The sequence below is a fragment of the Sander lucioperca genome, chromosome 24 (assembly GCF_008315115.2).
Source record: "Sander lucioperca isolate FBNREF2018 chromosome 24, SLUC_FBN_1.2, whole genome shotgun sequence".
In the NCBI taxonomy this organism is placed as follows: domain Eukaryota; kingdom Metazoa; phylum Chordata; class Actinopteri; order Perciformes; family Percidae; genus Sander; species Sander lucioperca.
Window position 1 is genome coordinate 6,930,587 of NC_050196.1, and position 22,964 is coordinate 6,953,550.

General features: G+C 41.6%; 1 protein-coding gene across 6 annotated transcripts in view; it reads right to left on the bottom strand.

Annotated features, from left to right (window-relative positions):
• LOC116044446 (receptor tyrosine-protein kinase erbB-4) overlaps positions 1-22,964 on the bottom strand; it is a 281,156-nt gene that overhangs the window by 35,764 nt on the left and 222,428 nt on the right. For 5 of the 6 annotated variants that reach the window (XR_004103671.2, XM_031291606.2, XM_031291605.2 and 2 more), the window contains exons 21-22: positions 5,375-5,536; positions 58-133 (exon numbers count right to left, since the gene is read on the bottom strand). Coding sequence is in view for 5 of the 6 variants with exons in the window: in XM_031291606.2 (XP_031147466.1) it covers positions 58-133; positions 5,375-5,536 (238 nt within the window). In the remaining variant the exon portion in view is untranslated. The remainder of the gene's footprint in view (positions 1-57; positions 134-5,374; positions 5,537-22,964) is intronic. The other variant, XM_031291607.2, reaches the window with a different exon arrangement.

A 22,964-nucleotide genomic window follows, 5' to 3' on the forward strand; every position in this document is an offset into this window, starting at 1 on the left:
CAGAACAAACATTGACGTCCACACATACGGATGACCAATAATACATTTACCACCCACCATAACTCCACACGTCACTCTGATGGGTGAACTTCCTGTAGTGGATGCATTCAAGAGCCATCCATTTAATGGGCATCTGAGGAGAGATGGATAGACACATAAAGATGAGGATCTTTGATGAACCAGACCAAAAAAGAAGAAGCTCATTAGCACATCTATCATATCTATTTACCCCTGAATTGGTAAATTCATAATATTTCCATTATGCGTATTATCCATCTTATGTTTTAGCTGGTTTAGCTCCTATTTGGCTAATAGGAGCTTTTCTGTCATGATTGGTGACCTCTTCTCGTCAGCTGCTCCTCTCTCTTGTGGGGTTCCCCAGGGCTCAATTCTTGGCCCCATTCTGTTCTCTTTATATATGCTGCCTTTAGGGGCTATTATAGGAAAGCATAAACTGTCATTCCATTGTTACGCAGATGATTTGCAAATCTATTTGCCTATTAAAGCAAATGACAGTGTCGCACTAAACTCCCTGCTTAGTTGCATCACTGATATTAAGCTGTGGCTTTCAGAAAACTTTCTTAATTTGAATGAAGATAAAACGGAGTGTATTATTTTCAGTACTTCAGGCACGCAAAATGGTCCAGCTTTGAGTTTGGGAGCTCTAGCATCCTACACTAGGTCAGCCGTCAAAAATTTGGGGGTTACTTTTGATTGCAGCATGAAATTTGACAAGCAGATCAGTAATGTTGTTAGAATGAGCTTTTTCCAGCTTCGTCTCCTGGCTAAAGTTAAGCCTTTCCTCAACAGGCACGATCTAGAAAAGGCAATTCATGCCTTTATTAGTTCTAGGTTGGATTATTGTAATGCTCTTTACGTTGGTCTGAATCAGACCTCCATCGCACGTCTTCAACTTGTGCAAAATGCAGCTGCTCGCTTTTTAACAAACACATCTAGACGTGCACATATCACTCCCGTTCTCTACACCCTTCATTGGCTCCCTGTGCGTTTTAGAATCGATTTTAAGATTTTATTGTTTGCTTTCAAGGCCTTAAATGGTCTAGCCCCGGAGTATTTGTCCGAAATTTTAACATTGCGGGAGCACAACCGGTCATTGCGGTCTTCAAACCAGCGACTTTTAGAAGTGCCGAGGTCTAGATATAAACGGTGGGGTGACCAGGCTTTTGCAGTTGCTGCCCCGAGACTCTGGAACAAGTTACCCCCTGATATTCGCACTATTACAGATGTAGCTCTTTTTAGGTCCAAACTTAAAACGCATCTGTTTAGTCAGGCTTTTAATACGTAGCAGTGGTGTGACGATTTCGTTCTTTTGTTTCTCTGTAACTATTTCTGTTTTTACATGTTCTTTCTTTATATTGTGTGATATGTGTTTTTATTCTTGGTTTCGATGTTAAGCACTTTGGATACCTGCTGGTTGCTGTAAAGTGCTATATAAATAAAGTTTGATTGATTGATTGATTGATGTTTTGCTCAGCAGCTTCCTCATCGTTTAATCCAGCGTTTGTGAGATATTGGGAAATTGACCATATTTTGCTTCGCTCAATACTACTCAAGTACCGTGATTGCTTATCTTCAGTCTATCCCAGGGATCATCGATAGTGAGCACGCTTTTTAAGATACTGCATGTAAATGAGAATGTATTGGCCAATTTTTTACACTATCTCAATAGCCTGTAGGTTTACAGCAGACAGCGCGTGAAATTGTAATAAGAACGGGCCCTTCGAAATTCCTGACAAGGACAAAGCCACACATCATCTTATCCTAACTGCCATATAATTTACATATTGGCTGTACAGTGTGTGCATATGTGAACGCACATATACACACACGTGTTCACAATCGGTCATTTGAAATACAGCCCCTCCTTTCATGTGGGAGCCTGACACGCACGCTTGCTATTCAGGGAAATGAACAAGAAGAAGGGAAATTAAATGCGTCAGGTAGAAAACGGCTACGGCGCCTCCACTTCCATCTCTGTTGATTTATCTCTCATGGCGCATCTATTTTTATGGCGTACATGTAACTGCTGACAACAGCTCTCATTTATCAATGCATCAGTGAATCGCCACATGGAGTCAATCACTCAGATGGTTGCATCAAACTACAATATCTTTCATTTGCCACAGGTAACAGCTTAAATTCAAGATGCAGTGGCTACCGTCAGGCCTCCAGATGAATAGATGCAGCAATGAACAAGCCAATGTAATAAAGGGAGTTGATCACGCCAATTTGCATAGTGCGCCTTAAGCGAGGGAAAGAGAAGGGGCTTCTGATTAATGTAGTCTGGGTCCCCAAACAAAACAATCAAACTGATTGGAACTGTGGCTGCATTATTTGTTTGGATGAAGTGCTTTAAAATTGTACTTTACCAGACTGACCAAAAATGTTTTAGATCTCGACATCAACATAACATAGGAAAAAGCTAAATTTCTTCCTTTTTTTTGGAAACAAGAAAATGACAACATCAGCTAACATCTGGTAAGTGGAACCAACACAGCCCGATTATTCAGTAGGGTTGGATATCGTTTGGATTTTTATGATTCCGATGCCGAACCGGTACTTTTAAAACGATTCTGATTCCTAAACCCATTCTTGTAAGTGTAATATGTTTACTAGTGATCACGTGCTGTGAATGGTTAATATGCTTTTACGTCCGTTTTGGTGAGCCCAGAGGGAAAATATGGCATTTTAAAAGTAGCCTACATTTATGGTAGCTAGCTAACGGTAGACTACAGAGAAAGTGTGATATTTTTACGTCTGTTTCGGCGCGACAGAGGGAAAATATTTCAGTCGACACATTAAGTGGAACCGAAATTTGCGTTCTAATCCGGTCCGATTCCTACCGGTTGTGTAGGTTTCGGTACCCAACCCTAACAACATCAGCTAACATCTGGTAAGCGGAACCAACACAGCCCAATTATTCAGTTTTCTCTGTTCAGTCCCCTTTTGCTCTCCATTATCACCTCTACTGTGTTTGAACACAGCCACACTTATGATTTAGTTGTTGTAATTTGCACATTTTTCCATTTCTGTTGCCAGACCAGTGAGCGAGCAGAAAATAGTGATTTAATCTGAGGTTACACATGCTACCTGTTAACCAAGGCGGAAGAGCTATTCCTGCTCTACTGCCCTGAGACGTCGGTTAAATCACTATTTAATTTTCGCACAGTACACATAAATAAAACATTATACTGGGGTTGGCTGTATTGACATCAAAAAGAGTGATTACAAAGGAAGTTAGACGTGTGGATTCTTAACTGTTACTGCTACACAGCGTCTGAGCAGGTAGAAAAGAAGATGCTTTTTCAAATTTAGCTGTCTTAGTGTAGACATACTCTTGAGGCTGTGTGCAATGAAGAATACACATTTGAATAAGAGTAAAAAAGGATAAAGAAAGGATAAAGATGAAACATAAAAGATTCTAAATTCAAGTGTCTCAAGTATTAAAAAGCAAATGTATATTGGCCGTGGTGTGAAGGTGGGCTGTGTGATTTTTCAGTGTATAAATATGTGAAATGCACACAGCTGTAAGGCAAACTGTACTATGACATGTTGTATACATGCAAACATGCAAATGTGCAGGGCAATGTTGAGGATTTAGAGGTCCTCTTTTTTTGTTCTACTGCTTGTGGTGCAATCCAATGTTTGTTGCATCTTTAAAAAAATTACAAACGACAAAAATGTCTTTATTTTTGACATTTCATATACTTAACACTTAAAGGATTCATAAATAGTATAATATTGAGTAGATTACCACCATTAGCTGAAGCCTTATTTACTATTTTAATACAAACCGCCTGAGGGATCGAAGGTCACAGGCATCGAATGTTGGTTTTCGGCCTTGGCGCTTACGTGCAGAGATTTCTCCAGATTCCCTGAATCTTTTGTAGATCTTATCGACTGTAGATGATGAAATCCCTAAATTGTACGTTGAGAAACATCTTTTGAACTTTTGGACTATTTGCTCACGCAGTTGAATACAAAGTGGTGAACCTCGCCCCATCCTTGCTTGTGAACGACTGAGCCTTCTGGTGATACTCCTTTAATACCCAATCATGCCACTCACCGGTCTCCAATTAACCTGTTCACCTGTGGAATGTTCCAAACAGGTGTTTTGTGAGCATTCCTCAACTTTCCCAGTCTTTTGTGCAACGTGCTGCAGGCATCAAATTGAAAATGAGTAAATATTTGCAACAAAAAAAAACAATAGTTTATCAGTTTGAACGTTCAATATTAGGGGTGGGAAAAAGAATCGATTCTTAGATGCATCGCGATTCTCTCTAGAACGATTCCATGCTCGATTCTGATAAGTTTATAATCAAATGTAACGTGTTGATTTTTATTAAAAAGTTACTGTCTCCAGACAAGTACAAATCAGAAAACAGAGTGACTGAAAGAGGATGGGATAATGGACAACAACTTAGAATTTAGGCAAGAGTGCAGAAAAAAGACACACACAAAAATGGTCAAAAGGAAAAAAAAATTAAATTTTGTATATATACACATGATCTAATAAGACATACATAAAATAATTAGGCAAAACACATATAGGCTGTTCATCTACTTTATCACATTACATCTGACCACCTCATGTTTCATGTTCTAAGAAGCAAGTATCCACCTTTAAACATGACTGAGCCTCTGACATGGAAGATTACTGGGAGAGAAGGGGACTTTCACAGCATGTTTAAGGCTTAAGCATGGAACGACTACCAAACAAAAACCTCAGTAGACAAAACATTTCATTAAAACTTGTGTGTGACAAATATATGTCAAAATCTAAGCTTTGTCTAGCTGCTTTGTCTAGGAAGTGATTGGCAAACTCAGATTTATATATATATTTTTTAAAATCACGCATGGAAATGTACATAAAAAAATTGTTGCATCGAGATGCATTGATAATCGGTTTAGAATTGAATCGTTGGCCTCTGAATCGGAATCGAAAAGTGCCCAGATTCCCACCCCTATTAAATATCTTGTCATTGTTGTGTATTCAATTGAATATAGGTTGGAAAGAATTTGCAAATCATTGTATTCCGTTTTTATTTACGTTTTATACAACGTCCCAAATTAATTGGAAGTGGGGTTTGTATAATACAATTTGAATTAAGATGCACATACAGTAGATGCTACATAGCTGCACACACACATTCAGAGACACACAAATACTTTTGGCCCTGGAGCATAACAACCTTCCCTGGCCACCATCACTGACCTTTTGTTTTATTACTTGTTGTTTGCACTGTTTACTACGTATGTATACCATTTTTACGCACGGAGTCCTGTGTGTTAAACCGCTCTTAGCCAGGTAAGTAGTGTACACACACAAAAACATGCTCACGCCTCCACTTACACCAACCTTGCCCCCGTCTGCGTTGTACTCCTTCTCGTCAGCATCTAGCAGCCGCGCCAGGCCGAAGTCCGTGATCTTAATGTGATTGGGCGACTTCACCAGCACGTTCCGGGCTGCCAGGTCCCGGTGGACCAGCCTCCTCTCCTCCAGGTACATCATCCCCTGATAGAGACAAAACAAATGTGAGATGACTATGAATCGTCTGATGATGAAGCTCCTATTCCATGATCGGAGCAGTCTGAGACCGTCGACGCGTTGAATGTCAGCCTAACATAAAATTATTGTCATAACTGTCATCAATAACCACGCACCAACGCAGACATCTAGATTCAATCTTTCATTCTTATTATACCTCATGTACACAACTCTCGGAGACAAGAGAATCTTTGGCAGCTTTAATAGCATTGCAGAGATGTCAAAAAAATACGTCACAAAACAGCTTCCCATATCCCAATGCCAGTGAGTACAGAACAGAAAAAACTTCAAGGTTTCTGATATGCAGTTACCTGACATCACATCCAGTGGTGGAAGATCCTTTACTTAATTAAAAGTACTAATACCACACTGTAAAGATACTCTGTTACAAGTGAAAGTCCTGCAGTGATACTGTTACTTAAGTAAAAGTATGTAAGTATCATCAGGAAACTGTACTTAAAGTATTAAAAGTAAAACTACTCAATGCAGAAAAATCCTCACATTTTAGAAACTGGTAACGATCCAAACAGTTCTGTCAAGTGTTTAATCAGCTAATCATTTCAGCTGGACTTGTAGGCCTGTATATTGTTGGGTAGTTTAATTTATAATAAAACATATTTTATAAACTACATGTGTTTTGTTTGCAAAAATCTTAATTTGTAAAGTATCTAGTAACTAAAACTGTCAGATGAATGTAGTGGAGTAAAATATTTTAAAATTTTCTCTCTGAAATGTGGCGGAGTAGAAGTAGAAAGTGGCATGAAAAGAAAAGACTCAAGTAAAGTACATGTACTTCGAATTTGTAAGTATATGGAGTAAAAGTACAGATGGAACATATATTTGAAAACACTACTGTAGATACTAAAGTAATTTCAAGTTTAATATTTATGCAGCTAAGAGGACATCTTTCAGGAGCGTATTTCTCTCCACTGTTACTGGACCAAGTAGCTGGTACAACTAGAAGATAAAACAGGCACTGGCTGTGTTGGCAGTGTGTCTTGAAGTATGTAACATCAATATCTACTTCTTGTACCGTGTCCAACTCCAGTGTAATCTTGTTCAGTCATAACTGAGATTGTGTCTCTGACATGTCTCCACCGTGTCCTCTGTAATTGTTGAATTTTCAAGATGGCTAGGCAGGGAGAACAATAGATGTCCTTCCAATTTGTTAACGTTGATTATGACCACCCCGATGAGCAAAGCAAGTAACGGGAAAAACAACGAAGCCTTGAGCGGACCGAATGGCAACTTTGCTTTGCAGCCTTAATTTGGTGCTCAATGGGCTGGATGGAGCAAGGACTGTTGACAGTCGCATAAAAACCTATTTGCAGCCATGAGAGCGTGCTCACACACAAAGATGTACCTCATCATAAAACACACTCACTAGCTCACAGGCACACAAACACACACACGCCACCTTTTATTCCCCCCCACAAAGACACAGAAGCCCACACAGGTTTCATCACGCACTCATGGGCACAAATACACTCCCTTGAAACACGTACACACTCCTCTCGGTCTTCTGTGCTCTGAGATGAACAAAACAGCCAGATGAGCAGGCAGGCAGACAAGGCTGGGCCAATTGAAGTGTATTAGACTGGATGTTAAACAAGTGGATGCCACTTTGCAGGTGGATCAATACAAACACCTTGATGAGGCGGGAGGCAGTCATTGTACTCTGCAGACGATGAAAAATTTAGAGCAAGGCCCACGCCTCCGCTGGCGCGAGAGAGTCATTGTCCACGTGAAATACTTACGGTGAAAATACTATATATGTCCGTGTGTGTGTGTGTGTGTGTGTGTGTGTGTGCACACATATCGAGGCACATTGTGTTGAAATGCTCGTCGGACAAATGTGAGGAGAAATCGATAGCCACGACATCTGGCTCGCCCGCCGGCTGAGCGCTCATCCATCATCCGCGGGCTTCACGGAGACAGAAGCGTAGACACACACGCGCTGACAGAGACCATCCGGAGACCACCTATGCTCTAAAGCAAGAAATGTTTCACTGAACATACTGGGTGACTCTGGCAATATTTCTATCTGTCAGACTGTCTGCATGTCTCCCACTCTCTTCTGCCCTTCTTTTTGATAAAGTAGCCCCTGTGCCTCTTTTTTTCCCGCCAATATGAAGACAATTGTGCTGGGACAAGGCCCAAAACACCCCCCTTTTAACTGAAAGTGTATTTAAAATAGATTACTTCTCGGGCAGGCGAACAATAACAATGCTGATTACAATAAGCCCGAAGATGGCTGTGCCATGCAATATTTATCCCCGATGTCAACGTCGGGAGGAATTAGGAATCAATGGCCCACATAGTCCATTAATAAACTTCGACTTAAAGTGACAGGGCAGTGAGGGGAGGCCACCGCACTGACAAAGGGAATGTACAGCAGCTCAAGGAGCCAATTAATTTTCAGCCACTCTGGTCGGTAAACACCAGTGTCCCAGTGGAGGATGTGGGGGTAGCCGGGGTTTCAGGCTGAGAGGGTCCCGCTGACTGTGCCGCTTTAACACTGCTTGAGCGTTACAATCCTGAAGTAAGTGAAGTCCTTAGAAATAGAAGTGGAATTGGATAATTTGTGATTACATAACTTGCATATTGTAGATCATACAGGAACTTGCAGAGGAAGTAATTACACCTGCCATGTTTGGAAAACAACATGTTCAAATTCTCCTTCCCTTTTTTATGCTCTGGAGCCACACACAATATAACCAATATGTGTGTGATTGACAGGGAGAGCTGGCCCCTGTCATCTCTTGTAGAGCTTCCCCAGATTGGTTGTAGGGTTCCGTTTATTACTGAAACTAATGCCTGGTCTTTGAGGTGAAATTGTTTAAACTCCACACAAAATGAAGTTGCTAACTGCAAGTTAGCAACAACAGCTTGAATGAAGAGTGAAGTACTTGCCTGTCAGCGCGAAAGGCAGCATCACTTTGTGCTCTCTCCATTTTTTTTCTTTGCAGAAAGAAAAGCCATCTGCCTCGGAGAAAGAGCTACATTTGGAGCTGTGCACCACTTAAGACTTTCCCCTGATCTACTGCACTCAAAGTTCAAAGCATAAGTTCACGGCTTACCTTTAAAAAAAGATGTTCGTGTTGATGGAGGTAAAATGCATCATGTCTGAGTCTCTTTTAGTTTCAAAATACTTCAAATAAAACAAACTCTCACATTCATGTCAACGTGTATACCTGTATGCACAAGGGGAATATTTATTGACATAACTAAAGCTATAGCTTGTGTCAAATTTCGTTTAGAAAGTCTGCAGGTTTGCAGACACTAACAATCTGCACAAAGGCTCCTAAAGTTCAAGTCAGAGCCCTTAAGCACTTGCTGAACTTGCAGCGAGACAGACCTAAGCCTTTGTGGACTCAACAGAAGTGCATCATCACCGTGAGACCGCACGATGCAATTGCAAGATACAACCTCAAGAAAGTGACTCGGAACAGAAAAAATAAGGCCGCACCAAGCATGCAAAGATTTCAAAGGCATCCGATTACATTTGCTCAGAACATGTACTGTACCTATAAAAGTCCGAATTTTTCAAGTAATGGAAGCAAAACCTTTGCTTTTTGAATGAAAGATTGACAGGTTGTGGGAAAGGAAAATTCAATGCTATGATTCCATTAACAACCCACAATACATTCGTCCAGTTCAGGGAAGGCCTCCATTTCCCAAAAAAAACCACGTACTTGAACCCTGTATGAAAGGTCCCTGAGAACTTTTCCCAGCTCTCACAGCACACAGAGAGCTTTGTTAGCCACATGCTACACTGGAGCATTAAGGTTAAGGACCAAGCAGCGCTGTTGCACATCTAAAATGACACTGGGGTGCGTTTTAAGCCCTCAGAGCTCAAGTGCTTCTAAAGTAGTTTTAAAAAAAATGAAACTTTTTTTTTAAACATTGAACTTCATGTAACTTCTAAAAAGCTGTTTAGGTAAGACGTTTGCAAGAGTCAGAGTGTGCTTGAGGACGAGCCAGCATCACTGGCACCCATTAGCTATTAACTAGTTGTGCAGCCTCTCTTGTGCCTTTTGTACAATTTAGAAATCTGGTTTTAAACCTGCAAACTTACTTGCAATTGCTTTACATAATCGTTCTTTCTTTCGCATCCTTATCCTAATTTATTCATCAAATTATTTTTCCAATTTAGAAAAGTTATAGGGCCCTATCTTGCACCCGGCGCAGCGCAAAGCCCGACGCAAGTGTCTTTGCTAGTTTAAGACCGACGCAGTTGTCAGTTTCCCGTCCAGCGCCCACGTCGTTTAAATAGCAAATGCATCTGCGCACATCTGTGCGCCCATGGGCGTACTGGTCTTACACGGAGGTGTGTTCAGGTGCATTCTTGCCGTATTGCTATCATGAGGCAGCGGGAAGTGATCACGCCAATGACCAACAAAAACCTGGTCTAAAGTCAATAACGCAGCATTTCATTGTTATTTTAACAGCACATTAGTAAAATGTTCCTAGGCTTATGAACAGCGTGCGCACACTATGCTTGTTACACAAACACAGGGAGCGCAGCAGCACACAAACACGCAAAAGATTACAAATAAAAATATTACGGTGCAAATCCGCCATCATAATAGCAATGTGCCAAGGTACAAACACGCCTGGCTTTTAAAGGGAATGGGAGATGACCTCTGATTGGTTTATTGCATGTTAAGCCCAAAACACACCTATGAATTAATGAAGACACTAAGTTCAACCCTTTTGAACCATGGGCCCGGCGCTCGGACCCTTTTTTCCGCTGTCAAACTAGCAAAATTGGATTTGGACACCCCCGCGCCATGCGCTTCACGCCGTGCACTTAGATCTTTAAATAGGGCCCTGAGTGACTTTCTATTTTATATATGATAGTGTCGCTTCTTTTCTTGTCTGTGATGTTTTGTTTTTGTCTTTGTAATTTGTCTCGATTGGCATTGTAAATGAGGGCCGCCCCTTAATGATTCCTCGAGTATAAATAAAGGTTGAATGAATGAATGAATTTCACCACCGCGATACCCATCTTCACATCAAGCTCATATGTTCACTTTCCTCATATTATACGTCATTATTATATGTCATGCGTTTCAGAGTTCAGTCAAATGACTCGTGAGTGGATGCGGCTTGTTGGGAGTAGTTACTCTCTATCCTCTTCTGACCCAACACGCTCTACCAGGCAGAATAAAATCTCAGTTTTAAACAACACTGAAGGTCTGTTTTTCATCTCTGCAGAATCCTGAATTGTTTACAAGTTTTCTTAAGCATGCCACAGACCAGATCACGACTGCTCTGTGACCCATTAGCCCCTTCTCTATAGCAGGAAGAAAAAAAAGAGGACTCAAGATCTGAGTCTTCAGTAATGGAGGACAAGAGGATGAAACGAGGCATGAAAAAAGAGTGGTGTGGAACTGCAGGGAGCAGTACACCTCAGCGGGAGAGAAAGATGCTGTGGAATAAAAGATGCTGGGTATGAAAGGAAAGCAGTTGGAAGGTAAGTGGAGAAAGAGGAGGATGGACATGATGGAGTACAGCAGGTCATAAATTCAACTCAGGTCTTCAGCAGATCCGATATTTGTCTGAGATATTACCAACATGAGCTATACACCAACATGATATAGTTTATTTAGCACAACTTTTCTGCATTTGTTGCCAGGCAACATGCTTTCTTTTTGAGGACGCAGTGGGAACCATCAGTGGTTAAATTATTTTAATGATACATGTCTACAAACGCTTGCGCAGTATCCATGAGCTGCAGTTTATTTGGGAATTCATGTCAAGAGATGATGGGGAAAAAAAGGCAGCATGCAGAGGTTACAGGAACCAGAAGGTGAGGTGCCTGCTTCCAGAGGGAGCGATAAGAGCACCGCATGCGGTGCACCCCCCTCCATCTCCTGCCGAAACCACGCCGCCCCCACCGAATGGGCGCAGAGGCGGCAACAATGTGAGTAATATGGCACTGTCCGCACACCGGGAACTGGGACCAGTGCGATAAGGAGCGTGCACAATGGGTCTGCTCAGGTGGTGCAGGTGGTCGTCTGTCATGCGCTGTGTGCTGCACGGGAGATAGAATGGAAGGCATTCCCACTGAGCTGGCAGTCTCCAAGAAACCTCTGTGTGTTGTGTGTGTGTGTGTGTGTGTGTGTGTGTGTGTGAGAGATAGAGAGAGATAGAAGGCGCGAGAAGAAGCTATTCAATGCGCCTCTCTTTAATCATGTGTGTATTCACACAAACTTTATTCAGAAACAATGTTATGAATTAATTTCTAAAGCACTTTAAGGCTAGGTTCAGCGTGGAGCAATTTTGCAAAAAAAGCACGGCAGGAAAAAAAGAAAGGAGTTTAGATAATTTGCTAAGGTAGTGTACCGTCTAGAATTATCTCCGCGGAAAACCATAAGCTCCAAAATGCGTCACCGGATGGTTTGCATGGTTAATGAACGATCCAGGTGAATGTGACATAATGTGACATATAAAACGACAGCTCAGTGGTGGCGCAGCAGTCGGGATGCAGGCCCCATTTGCTTCGCATTCAGCCGTTGTGGAACCACAGTGCAGGAAAAAATGCATCTATCTATCAACCTGAGTGCTACACGAGTGCGTGTGCATCTGTGTGCACTTGTGAGTGTGTGTACACAGTGTGAGATAATGCAAGAGAGGGTGAAATTCCCTGGGTGGGAGTGGAGTCTGAGAACAATGTCAGAACTTATCGGTGCTGGGTGTCTTCTGGCTTCCTTTCTTAATTGCCTCCACCTCAAGAGAGGGAAACAAATGTAGAATCATCTAAGCTCTGTCGCCATGATCTCAACTCCCCTGTGGGACAGAAAGATCCTTCCAAAATGTCACTGTGCAGGCAATGAAAGACCGCTGCTGGCAAATTTACATGAGCAAATGTCAATAACTCTGTGGCCGCAGCGGTGGAATTAGACAGGGGGGAAACGGCAACTTTTTGATCAGCGAGAATCATTTCCGCTCTTCTCATTAACGACGGTAATATAAAGTTGCAATTCCTTAAAGTTATCTCAAATCAAAACACAGCACTTCTTGCTATCAAGTCAATGATTAGCTGCAACAAAAGATCAGCGCATGTGGCTAAATGTCCTTGCTGGGTGACGACGCGTTCCAAGCATCTATTAACAGCGCTCAATTGGGATCCTGTGAAGTTGTAGATAGCCTATGGGCAGCCGTGAGGACAGTAATGATGGGTTTCATTGACAGCTCAGCAGCATCCGAGTTCGACAGGTGACGCAAACAGAGAAGAGAAAGTTAGGAAGAGTGGGAAGGAAGAAAATAAAGAAGAATCAACTCAGCACCAGGCTGTACACTCCACCTTCACACTGATGCCTATGATTTTTCAGCTACTTGCTGTGACACTGAGAGGTTATAATTTTTAAAATCGCAGCGGATAATTATCATGGTGAGAAGCCATCGACTTGATTCGACCTGCCCACTGGCTACTTCTGATAGACAGGGACAACATGAGTGCTTATACAAATCATATGCATTCAAATGCATTATTGCATACACGTGGGCACACAAACGAGTATTATTTCCCTCCCTCGCTGAATCTTGTTTGTTTATAATACGGCTACTATTATCAAGAAAATTAAAAACTTGATTGCATAAAATTCATTTGTACCAGAAAATGACATTTGTAGGACTAGATAGTCGAAGAAGAGGAGTTTCCTGCAGTGAGCAGATTTCAGAAACCTGGTTGCAGGAGAATCCCGAATTTCACACGTGTCTAATGAGCCTCGGCTTCAGGCGTCATGAGTAATGGGTGTGTAGGGAGAGGTGACCGATCCAATCAGGCCTTCCTACCCAGTGGATCTGGCAGTCAAATCCCTCCCCTTATGCATCCTTGAGCACTGCTGATCCTTACAGATAATTAGAAAGACCCGAGGGGCTTAGCACTCCGCCACCCGCTCTCATCATCACCTCACACTCTTCCTCCTCAGTCTCCCTCCACCCTGTGTTCTCGTTTTGTTGCATCAGCAGGGACATCAACATACTCCTGGGGACTGGTCCGTGTGTGTGTGTGTGTGTGTGTGTGTGTGTGTGTGTGTGTGTGTGGACGGGAAGAATTTGTGAATGCGAGTTAGGAAGGGGAAAACTGCTCAGGGTGCACATTAGTTCGTTTTGTTTGGTGTCGGATAGTTGGATTGTTTGGTAATCATGGTGTGATGTGCTTCCCAACAAGATCTGAGATGCAAAGAATTGTGAGACTGCATTATTAATAAAGCCCCTGGTAAATGCAGTGCTGAACATGGATCACTAACATATATCCTGCTGACAGTACTATAAATTCACTACAACGTAGTATAATGTGTTTTAGTAGAAAATACTGACTGGAATAAAATAAACTGAATGTATAGGGTGGCACTGAACACATCAATCATTCACTATAAATCATTGTTGCTTGCCATTTTAAAGCATTTTCAGACAGTTCATTATATGCACAAGTGAAGTATGTATAATATCCAAAAATATTGAGTTGGGATTGTTTTTTTCATACTACCATTTCCAAAATCAAGGATGAACTTTGATGCTATATTCTTGTTTTTATATCTGCAATTAAAGTTTTCATCCATTTTAAGTGACGGAAATTATAGATATAATGAAAAGTTAAAACTAACTTAAACTAAAAGCTTAATTATTGTGGATCCAACATGGAACCAAACTAACTTATGCCCCCCAAAAGTGCATTACACCTGAAGTGACTTTGCATATTTGAGGAGGTAATTTGGCCAAAAGTGTTATTAAGTGCTGCCACATATCCATCACATTTTTGCACAAAAAAAACAAAACATGCAAGCATTAAATCCCCCTTTCAATACCATGGATATAGTGCCACTCGGCCAGCCATGCCAAAACACGTATTAATGAACGGGAGTGATTTAACCACGACTTTTATCCTAAACTTAACTAGTCGTTTCGCATGATGCTCAATTTTTCTGCCTGAACTCCACCACCACGGCCCCTGAAAGGACCGTCATCTGGTGGTGCCTGTAGCAGGCTCACAGTCACCTATTAAAACAACTGCTGCTGGTAGACGGCGTCCCGGAGCTCTGTAGAGGCTAAATACAACCAGCAACTGTTGCTCGGATGTTATTGTTCTGTGGCACTATGTGTTCACGTTACAGCGCTTTACTTAGTTTTAAACACTTCCATTTTAGGTATATAATATATGGTCTATTGGTGAAGTAGCATTGATCACTTTGAGGGGGGGATAAAAATAATTCAGCTGAGGAAGGGATATGTAGACCAGAAAGGGGGAAATCCTGAGAATACACATGATCAACCTGCCAATGATAAATACGCTGAGGTGAAAACATGTATCACCTCCAGGCTGCATTGCGTTTTCTCATCAACCGTTACCAGGAATTTGAATGGACGTTGTTGACAGGAGTCATGCAACTCTTAAGTAATTTGCCTTTCAGTGCATAGCAGAATGTGCTCTTAATTGCTCCTGCCATAGCACCTTATATTCACACCTAAAGGATGGCAGCATACACTGATATCTGGTATCTACAGTATGTTGTTTTGAAATGAATTCACCGTATTCTTCTGTGAGATCTTTCATTATGTAAATATATACAATCACTACTGGTCTTCTTGCAAGCATAATGCATGTATGCCGGACTCTTCTAAGATGCCGGATTAGTATCTCTTGGGGTTTTCTGAGCATGCCAATGGTGTGTCTTTAGGAGGCCCTGCTAGGCCGTTGGCTATAGTATTTTTAACGGGGGATAAATAGAGGCTCTCAAGATGTATGAGGGCAATCTACACAAGACAAAGGCAGGGAGCAATGTGTTCGAGAAAGAAAAAATAAATCCATGGGGTACCACAAGGAGCATGAAGAGAGGGACCAAAGTGATGTTTACACAGAAAAGCCCACTGATCTGATGCCATGTTGCCATGTTTCAGGACCACATGTCCATAAAGTTGATCTGGTTGACATCGCTCCTTTCATTGAGATGCAATGACATGATAGACACAAGAGCACGGGAGAGGGAGGTGTTTTGATTCAAAGCAAAGACTGGAATCCATCCTCCACTGAGGGAGGGAAAAATGAAGGATATGTGCAGGGGAGGAAGAGAGGGAGGGAAAGAGAGCGTTAAGTCTTGGCTAATGAGGACGGGCGAGATGTGTTTGCTCAGCACAGAGCAGGGAAGGGAATGACACGGAGGGCTCCACACTAAGCTTGACCAGATTGGATCTTCTGCCATCGGGTTGCATCTCCGGGGAGCCACCGCAGGATGCAAATCTAAACACACACACACACACACACACACACTCCGTTGTGGAAGCGTGTACACATCTGTGCGTCCACACAAGAATATTAACGCAAGAATGCACACATATGGGGGCCAAAGATCGGGAGCCAAATTTAAAAGGTCCCCAGATTTTCCTTTTCCTTTCCCTGACTAAGCAGTGGGGGAGATGTCTGCTGATTTGACTGGAAAAAGAAGTGTGTCTGTGTGTATGTGTGTGTGTTTTATGTACTGTAGATTTAAACGATCATGCCATTGCTTGCGCACATGTGCTTCCATGCATATTTTATAAGTACTACGGTATTAAGCTTACCTTGGAGAAATTATTTGAGGGCAATGCCCAGTACTATCATTGGCACTGTCAATCCGAAAAAAAACGCCGTCCAGGTCCGCCACGACAGCAGAGCTCTACTCTAACTGGAGGGTTTCCCTGCAGGGCATGTTGTGCTAATGTCAGTCCACAAGTTTGCCAGTGGGTATGTTTATAGGAACTGCTCTACTCCATCACTGCTCACAAACCTAATAGCTGAATGTGGCCTAGATACAACCACCCGTCAAGCAGCCATCCCACCTCCATCCCCCCAAAAACCATTCAAGACCCTCATCCAGCCCAGGCTTCACTGCCAAAGCCAATCATTTCACAGGCAGGACAGCGACCTGCCGGATCTACTCTACCTTTATTATACGGAGCCTGAGGAGAGAGACTGTGAAGGGAAGACAGAGAGAGAGAAAGTGAGAGGAGAGGAGAGGGGAGCAAAATTAAAAGAGTCCCGTAGCCCCGCATGCACTCACTTCCGATCCCATATTTAATTCAGTGATTGATTTGTTCATTAAAATACATCCCAAACCTAATTATTCCATTAATAATCCAAAAGCTAACGGAAAAAAATACTCTGTATATGTGTGTGTGAGAGGGTGAGCGAGAGAAATAGAGAGGGAGAGAGAGAATCAGTTAGTGAGTGATAAAAAGAAGATGGGAGACAAGAGGGAGATGCAGAGAGAGACAGAATGCGAGAATGAGGTCATTTTTTTGCACTGAGAAATTCCTAGTTTTCCACAACGACACACATTTGCACAAGCACACAAGCGCACACGCGCACACACACACGCGCACACACACACACACACACACACACACACACGGTCACTTGAGGATATGTAGCCTGGAGTGGGTCATGACTCATGTAGAAGGAGATGTAGGGCAAAATTTGACCTCCGCTAAACCGAGCACATGGCCACCATGGAAACAGAGAAATGGGCAGATTTGTAAAAGGAAAGGCTATGCAGCGGTTTATGAGTGGAAGGAGGAAAGGAAAAGGAAGAATAAGACAGAAAGGGAAGAAAAGAGAAGAAGAGGAAAGGAAACAAAAGGGAAAGAAAGGAAGTTAAACAAGAGGAGGAAAAGGACATGAAAGATGAGGAAAGGATAGGAAACAAAGAAAAGGAAAGAAGGGGAATAAAAGGGAAGGACAGTAGAGCAAAGAAGAGGTAAGGAGAGGATGCAACACATGAGGAAATGAAATAAAGGACAGTACAAGAACAGAAAGATGGGAAAGTAGAAGAATAGAAAGGAGAGATCGAGACTAATAAATTAGAGGCCATTCACACAGATCTAAAGAGACCTCTGTGTGTGTCCTGTATAATGTGTGAGCGTCAGTCATTGTGTGTGTGTGTGTGTGGCAGTGGGAGTGGGGCAGCCCTGAGTGTGGCTGGAGATTAATGGGGGCCATTATCTCAATGCCCAAAACACTCAGTGATGAAGAGTCACTGCCTGGCGACAGGCCTCGGCCAATCAATTTGCGGCGCAGCGGTCACCTGCCTGGGTCAGAGCCCACATACGGCTGGCGTTTGTGCTGTTGTTGTGGCGATGGTGGGGGGGATTGGCAAATTGCCACAACGTTATGGTGAAATAGAAAAGTAGAGTTTCTCTCCGCCTGGTTTGTATGGTTTGGCAGCGAGCATGGACAACACAATGAATGCCAGTTCTGGGAAATTACTAAGTGCATTTACACGAGTACTATTTTAAGGTACATGTACTTCAGTATTTCCATTTTCTGCTACTTCATAGTTCTATGGCACTACATTTAGCTTTTTGTGTTAAACATTATTAGGCCCCTGCCGTGCTTCACCTATATATCCCAAAGTAAATGTGTTGACATTCTTTCGTTCACTTTGTGATATACTGTACTGTGGAGCGATGATTAGAAGGTTTCCCTCGTCTTTCTATTGAATAGGATACTATGGAGTGCAATTATTAACAGCAATGTAATGATGTTTGCATTCTTTCATTCACGTCGTAATGCAAAGCGATGATCATGACAAGGAGAGGGTTTCTCTGTGTTTACAGTCACTGAAAACGCTGAAATTGCTAAGGCTTCTCTGAGTCTTCAACTTGCTTGATGTTTCCCTAACTATCAACTATTCACTCGCACATGAAACTTTGTAGGAGGAAACACGAGCAACCCAAGCTGAATTATTCGGAATAATGAATAAAGATACAGCCAGGCTATCTGTATCCCCCATTTCCAGCCTCTGTGCTAAGTTAAGCTAACTGGTTGCTGCCTCTCGCTTCATATTGAACACACAGATATGAGACCGGTATTAATCTTCTCATCAAACTTTCTGCAAGTAGGCAAAAAAGCCCAATTCTCATCTATTCCTTTAAGTAAAGAACCTCAATACTCGTAATACTATAAGGTCCTTTTGATTTATGTATCCACTACGTCCTATGGCCCTCATCATGCTGCAAAGATCCCTTTTCCCACTCTTTTTTCTCTCTCCCTCTCTGTTATTTAATACCTTCTCCCCCTCCCTCCCTCCCCTCTGTCCTTAGTTCTTAACAACTACTTTTTTTAAAGCAAACTGAAGACCAAGAAAAAATTACTCTCCACTTTGCTAGAAAATTGTGTGTTTTCAGAAGGATGCTGTTTCTCCTGGAGGACAGTTTCCCCATCATTACCTTGAGTGGGCAAAGATCACTCAGAGAAGAGGGCTCAGCGTTATTTATTCAGCTCACATGCCCAAACACACACGGGAATGTACTCAGATGCACACCGAGACACATATATGCACACATAAAAGGAAAGACACATTAACTCGTGGAGACACTACAGAGAACGTCTGTCTTTTTGTGGCTTGGAAAATATCTCGAGGCTATGTGATGGAGGAGCTGTGAGGAGGATCGACGAGGCTAATATAACAGAGAAGAAACAAGATATCTGGCTTTAATGCTGTGACTGAGCATTAAGCTCAACTCCATGTGTGCTCAGGTTGTGTGGCCTGGGATACACAGGTTGTTAAATAGACTTGCTGCTGTAAGTGGGAACATATACCTTTATCAGTAAGGAGTATAATCAGATGTATCCATTAGCAGTTTGGTGTAGTTTTGCTTAGTTTTTTTAGCCATAGCGACATGGCTCAAGGGATGGCCGGTTTGTCCGTCCACCACTTTGGTCCAGCCATGAAGAAACCATTAAAAATCCTAAGCGATGTGTCTCAATTTATAGTCTCTCATCGCTAAGTTCTGGGCACAGCGATGGTGGCTCTACCAAAATTGTCTCATGAAGGAACTTGTTTTGGTGGAACATTTGCACCCCAACAAAAGAAAACGCCACTTACAATATTAAATGAAGTTAACAGTTTACACAATACAGCAACGTAAGCTATCCAAAAAACATCCCAGTAAGATAGTAAATGGCGTAAACATATTTTTTGTAAATCTTTACAATCATGCCCCAAAAGAAGCAGGCCTGCCTTTTTGCATGATCCAAATTTTCTTCAAACTCTTTGTTGTTTCCCCAAGAGAACGGAGTTAGACAGCGACAACACACACATCACGATTATCCTGGAATTACATTTTCAGGGATCCAGACTAGCACTACATTGATTCACTAATTCACTTAAAGTGCTCATATTATGCTCATTTTCAGGTTCATAATTGTATTTAGAGTAGGGCTGTCAAACGATTAAATTTTCTTAATCGCGATTAATCATTGAATTTCTATAGTTAATCGCGATTAATCGCATGTTTTATCACATGATTAAAATTCTATTATTTTGCATTTCAGAACTGTTTTTAAGTACATATTAACGATGGAAAGCAATTCTTGCCAGTGTATCTTGATTGGGAATCAAATGAATGCAAAGAAAATGACTTTATGAACTTGATTTTAAGATTTGTATTTGTTTATTATATATTTAATCTAGTCACACATTTGAATCTAGAGTCAATATTAGGGTTGGGTATTGTTTGGTTGGGATACCGGTGCTAAAGCGGTACTTTTAAAACGGTACCGGTACCTTAACGGTGCCTGAATCGATACTTTTTAAGAAAGTTAAAAAAAAAGAAGGGTACTAAACAGTTGGCAAGATTAAAGAATGGCTTGTTTATTGCTAAGGCCATATCGTCAAAATGAAATGTTTAATAATAATGTAATCACTATAACAATAACTTATTTCACTAGTAACTAGCTGTTGAATGACAAAAACAACCACCAGATGGGAAAAGGGCATTTAACAACAACTTTGAATGCACCACAAGGCTGTAAATTACCAGTTTCATTGAACGCACCGTCTGTGTTTTTCCGACAACAGCAGCTGCAGATTGTTACATCCCGGTGTCGGAATCCTCTACAGTGAAATACAGACAAACTTTACACCGTTTAGCATTAGCTGTCAGCATTGTAACCATGTTTAATCCACCTACTAGCTAGCGGTAGGCTAACGTTAGCTGCTGTCGAGTATAGTGTCACGTGCAGCAATGTTTCTGTTGCCTGTAACGTCTGTTTCAGAGCATCTGAGAGAAGCGCAGACATATCAGTGGCACCAGAATGAGGCACCGAAATCTGCGTTGCTATTCCTGCAGCAGCAGGATGTGTTACGAGGAAGTACAGCAAAATAGTAGCCTGTTAGGCATGACGTAAAAGCCGAGTGAAGTGAAAATAAATGATTAAATGGCGGCATGCGATTAATACGATTAAAAAAAATTAACGCATTATGCTCTGCCCTTAAATTCATCGCGATTAACGTGTTAATGCTGACAGCCCTAATTTAGAGGTTATATCAGAATAGGTTTACATGGTTTAATTGCCAAAAAACACCATATTTTTGTTGTACTGCACATTGCTGCAGCTCCTCTTTTCACCCTGTGTGTTGAGCTCTCTGTTTTAGCTACAGAGTGAGGCATTGCACTTCTGTTCCATCTTTGTTGGGAGTCGCACATGCGCAGTACCTAGGTAAGGACTACCAGCCAGTCAGAAGCAGAGTATGAGGGAGTGCCACGCCAGCAGCTAGGCGAGCATTATAACGTGTGTTACAAAGTGACGCACATTCGTCACGGAAGTAAAGACTACAATAGAGCTGTTTGGAGCAGTTTGTGAACAGTGTTTTCTGTTGGAGATGGTGAGTCCCTTTGGGGTGGACTTTGGGCTTTTTCATTTTGTAAACCTATAACGTGCACAAAAAAGATATATAACACAATAAAGGAAAGGGGAAAAGCCAAAAAAAACATAATATGAGCACCTTAATAAAAACAAATTATCAGCCTATGACTTCCAATCAATCAATCAATCAATCAATCAATCAATCAATCAATCAATCAATCAATCAATCAATCAATCACGTTCATCCACACTAGTCACAAAAATGAATCAGTTAATGCAATCAATCACAATCCCTGTTACAGAGTTAAATATCACAGTGGCTGCTGCCACAGGTGAGATCGAATGCAATTACGGAAATAAGTACCTGCTTAAGTAACCCGCTCCTCAAGCTTTTGGGAATCATCCATCATGGGGGATTAAAGGGTTAAGACCTCCCACACTATCCCCCCATCTAATGAAACCAAAGCTCCCACTCCTGACACAGATAGATGAAACGAGAACAATGCCTTTAACGATGACCAGTATGAATCAACTCCAATAGCCGTTTAGAAAGAGGAAATTATCTGAAGAATGGTGTGTGAACGAGTTTTCAAGCACAGCGGGTCATTTATAAAACATGCAAATTTTGGGTTTACTTTTTAAGACCAAGTTTCCTTACACTTAAAAATGTTTAAATATGTTTGGTGTGATGAAAAAAAGGCCCAATTTATTGGAAGAAGTGTTGAATGTAATTTGGGTTTCGACATGTTTACATAGTGTTCAAAAACCACATTCTTTTTCTCATACTGTCTGTCTGAATATACCTGTATTCACCGTCTTTCGGATTCGCTCCATATTAGCGCCGAAAAAGCCCAGTCTGCTCTGATTGGTCAGCATTTTCGAGTCTTCCACATCTGCGCTCTCGGAGCTTTTACACCATCATTGCAGCCGGGGGAATGACTGTAACGCCATTGTAGTGACGCTTTCTACCTTTATATAGCATAGTTGTGACATCACAACCTTACGGAAGTCCTGACGGCTCGTTTAAAGGCACCGTTTCTGAATACGGACTGTGTGCATTTCTTCGTGGATTAAGCGTTTTGATGTTTTTACGGTATTTATATATCACCTCAACCTGCTTTATAATAAAAAAAGGACATTGAAATCTCACTTTTTATGATATAATATGGGACTTTTAATATATATTTATATAATATAAATATTTGTTTACAATTAGCCATGTACATGCATCTCTGTTAGCCAGATCACAAAGCAGATCCCATCTGTCTTGGTTTTGCGGGGCTACATGTAAACCTGCTGCTTCCTCACCTATATCAGACCACTGGTCCCGCACAGATTGTTTAGTGGCTTATCTGATCAGGGATCTAACTCTACAACTGTTTTTTTGAATCCCTGGAGCCGTTTCTTTACCCAGCACTTTATATGTGACAGGGAGAACTATGGCTAATTTCTGTGTCGCTTCAGCTGCCATGATCACAGGGGATAGACCCTTGGTTACATTTAAACGTAACATTCTGTGATATTGTGTAGCTATCCAATTTACTCAAGATGCATGAAGAAGTTATGCATAAATGGCATAAGTGAAGCTGCTTCATCTTTGTCACTTTGGCAATGGCCAAGACTGAGTATATAGTGGCACTGTGATAGCAATTAATGTTTAACTGACATACTGTTGCAATTGCTCAGTTTGTCTTGAATTTTGGCCATAAAGCAACACACACAGTCTATATACATGGAGTACTTGGCTTGAAATAACTG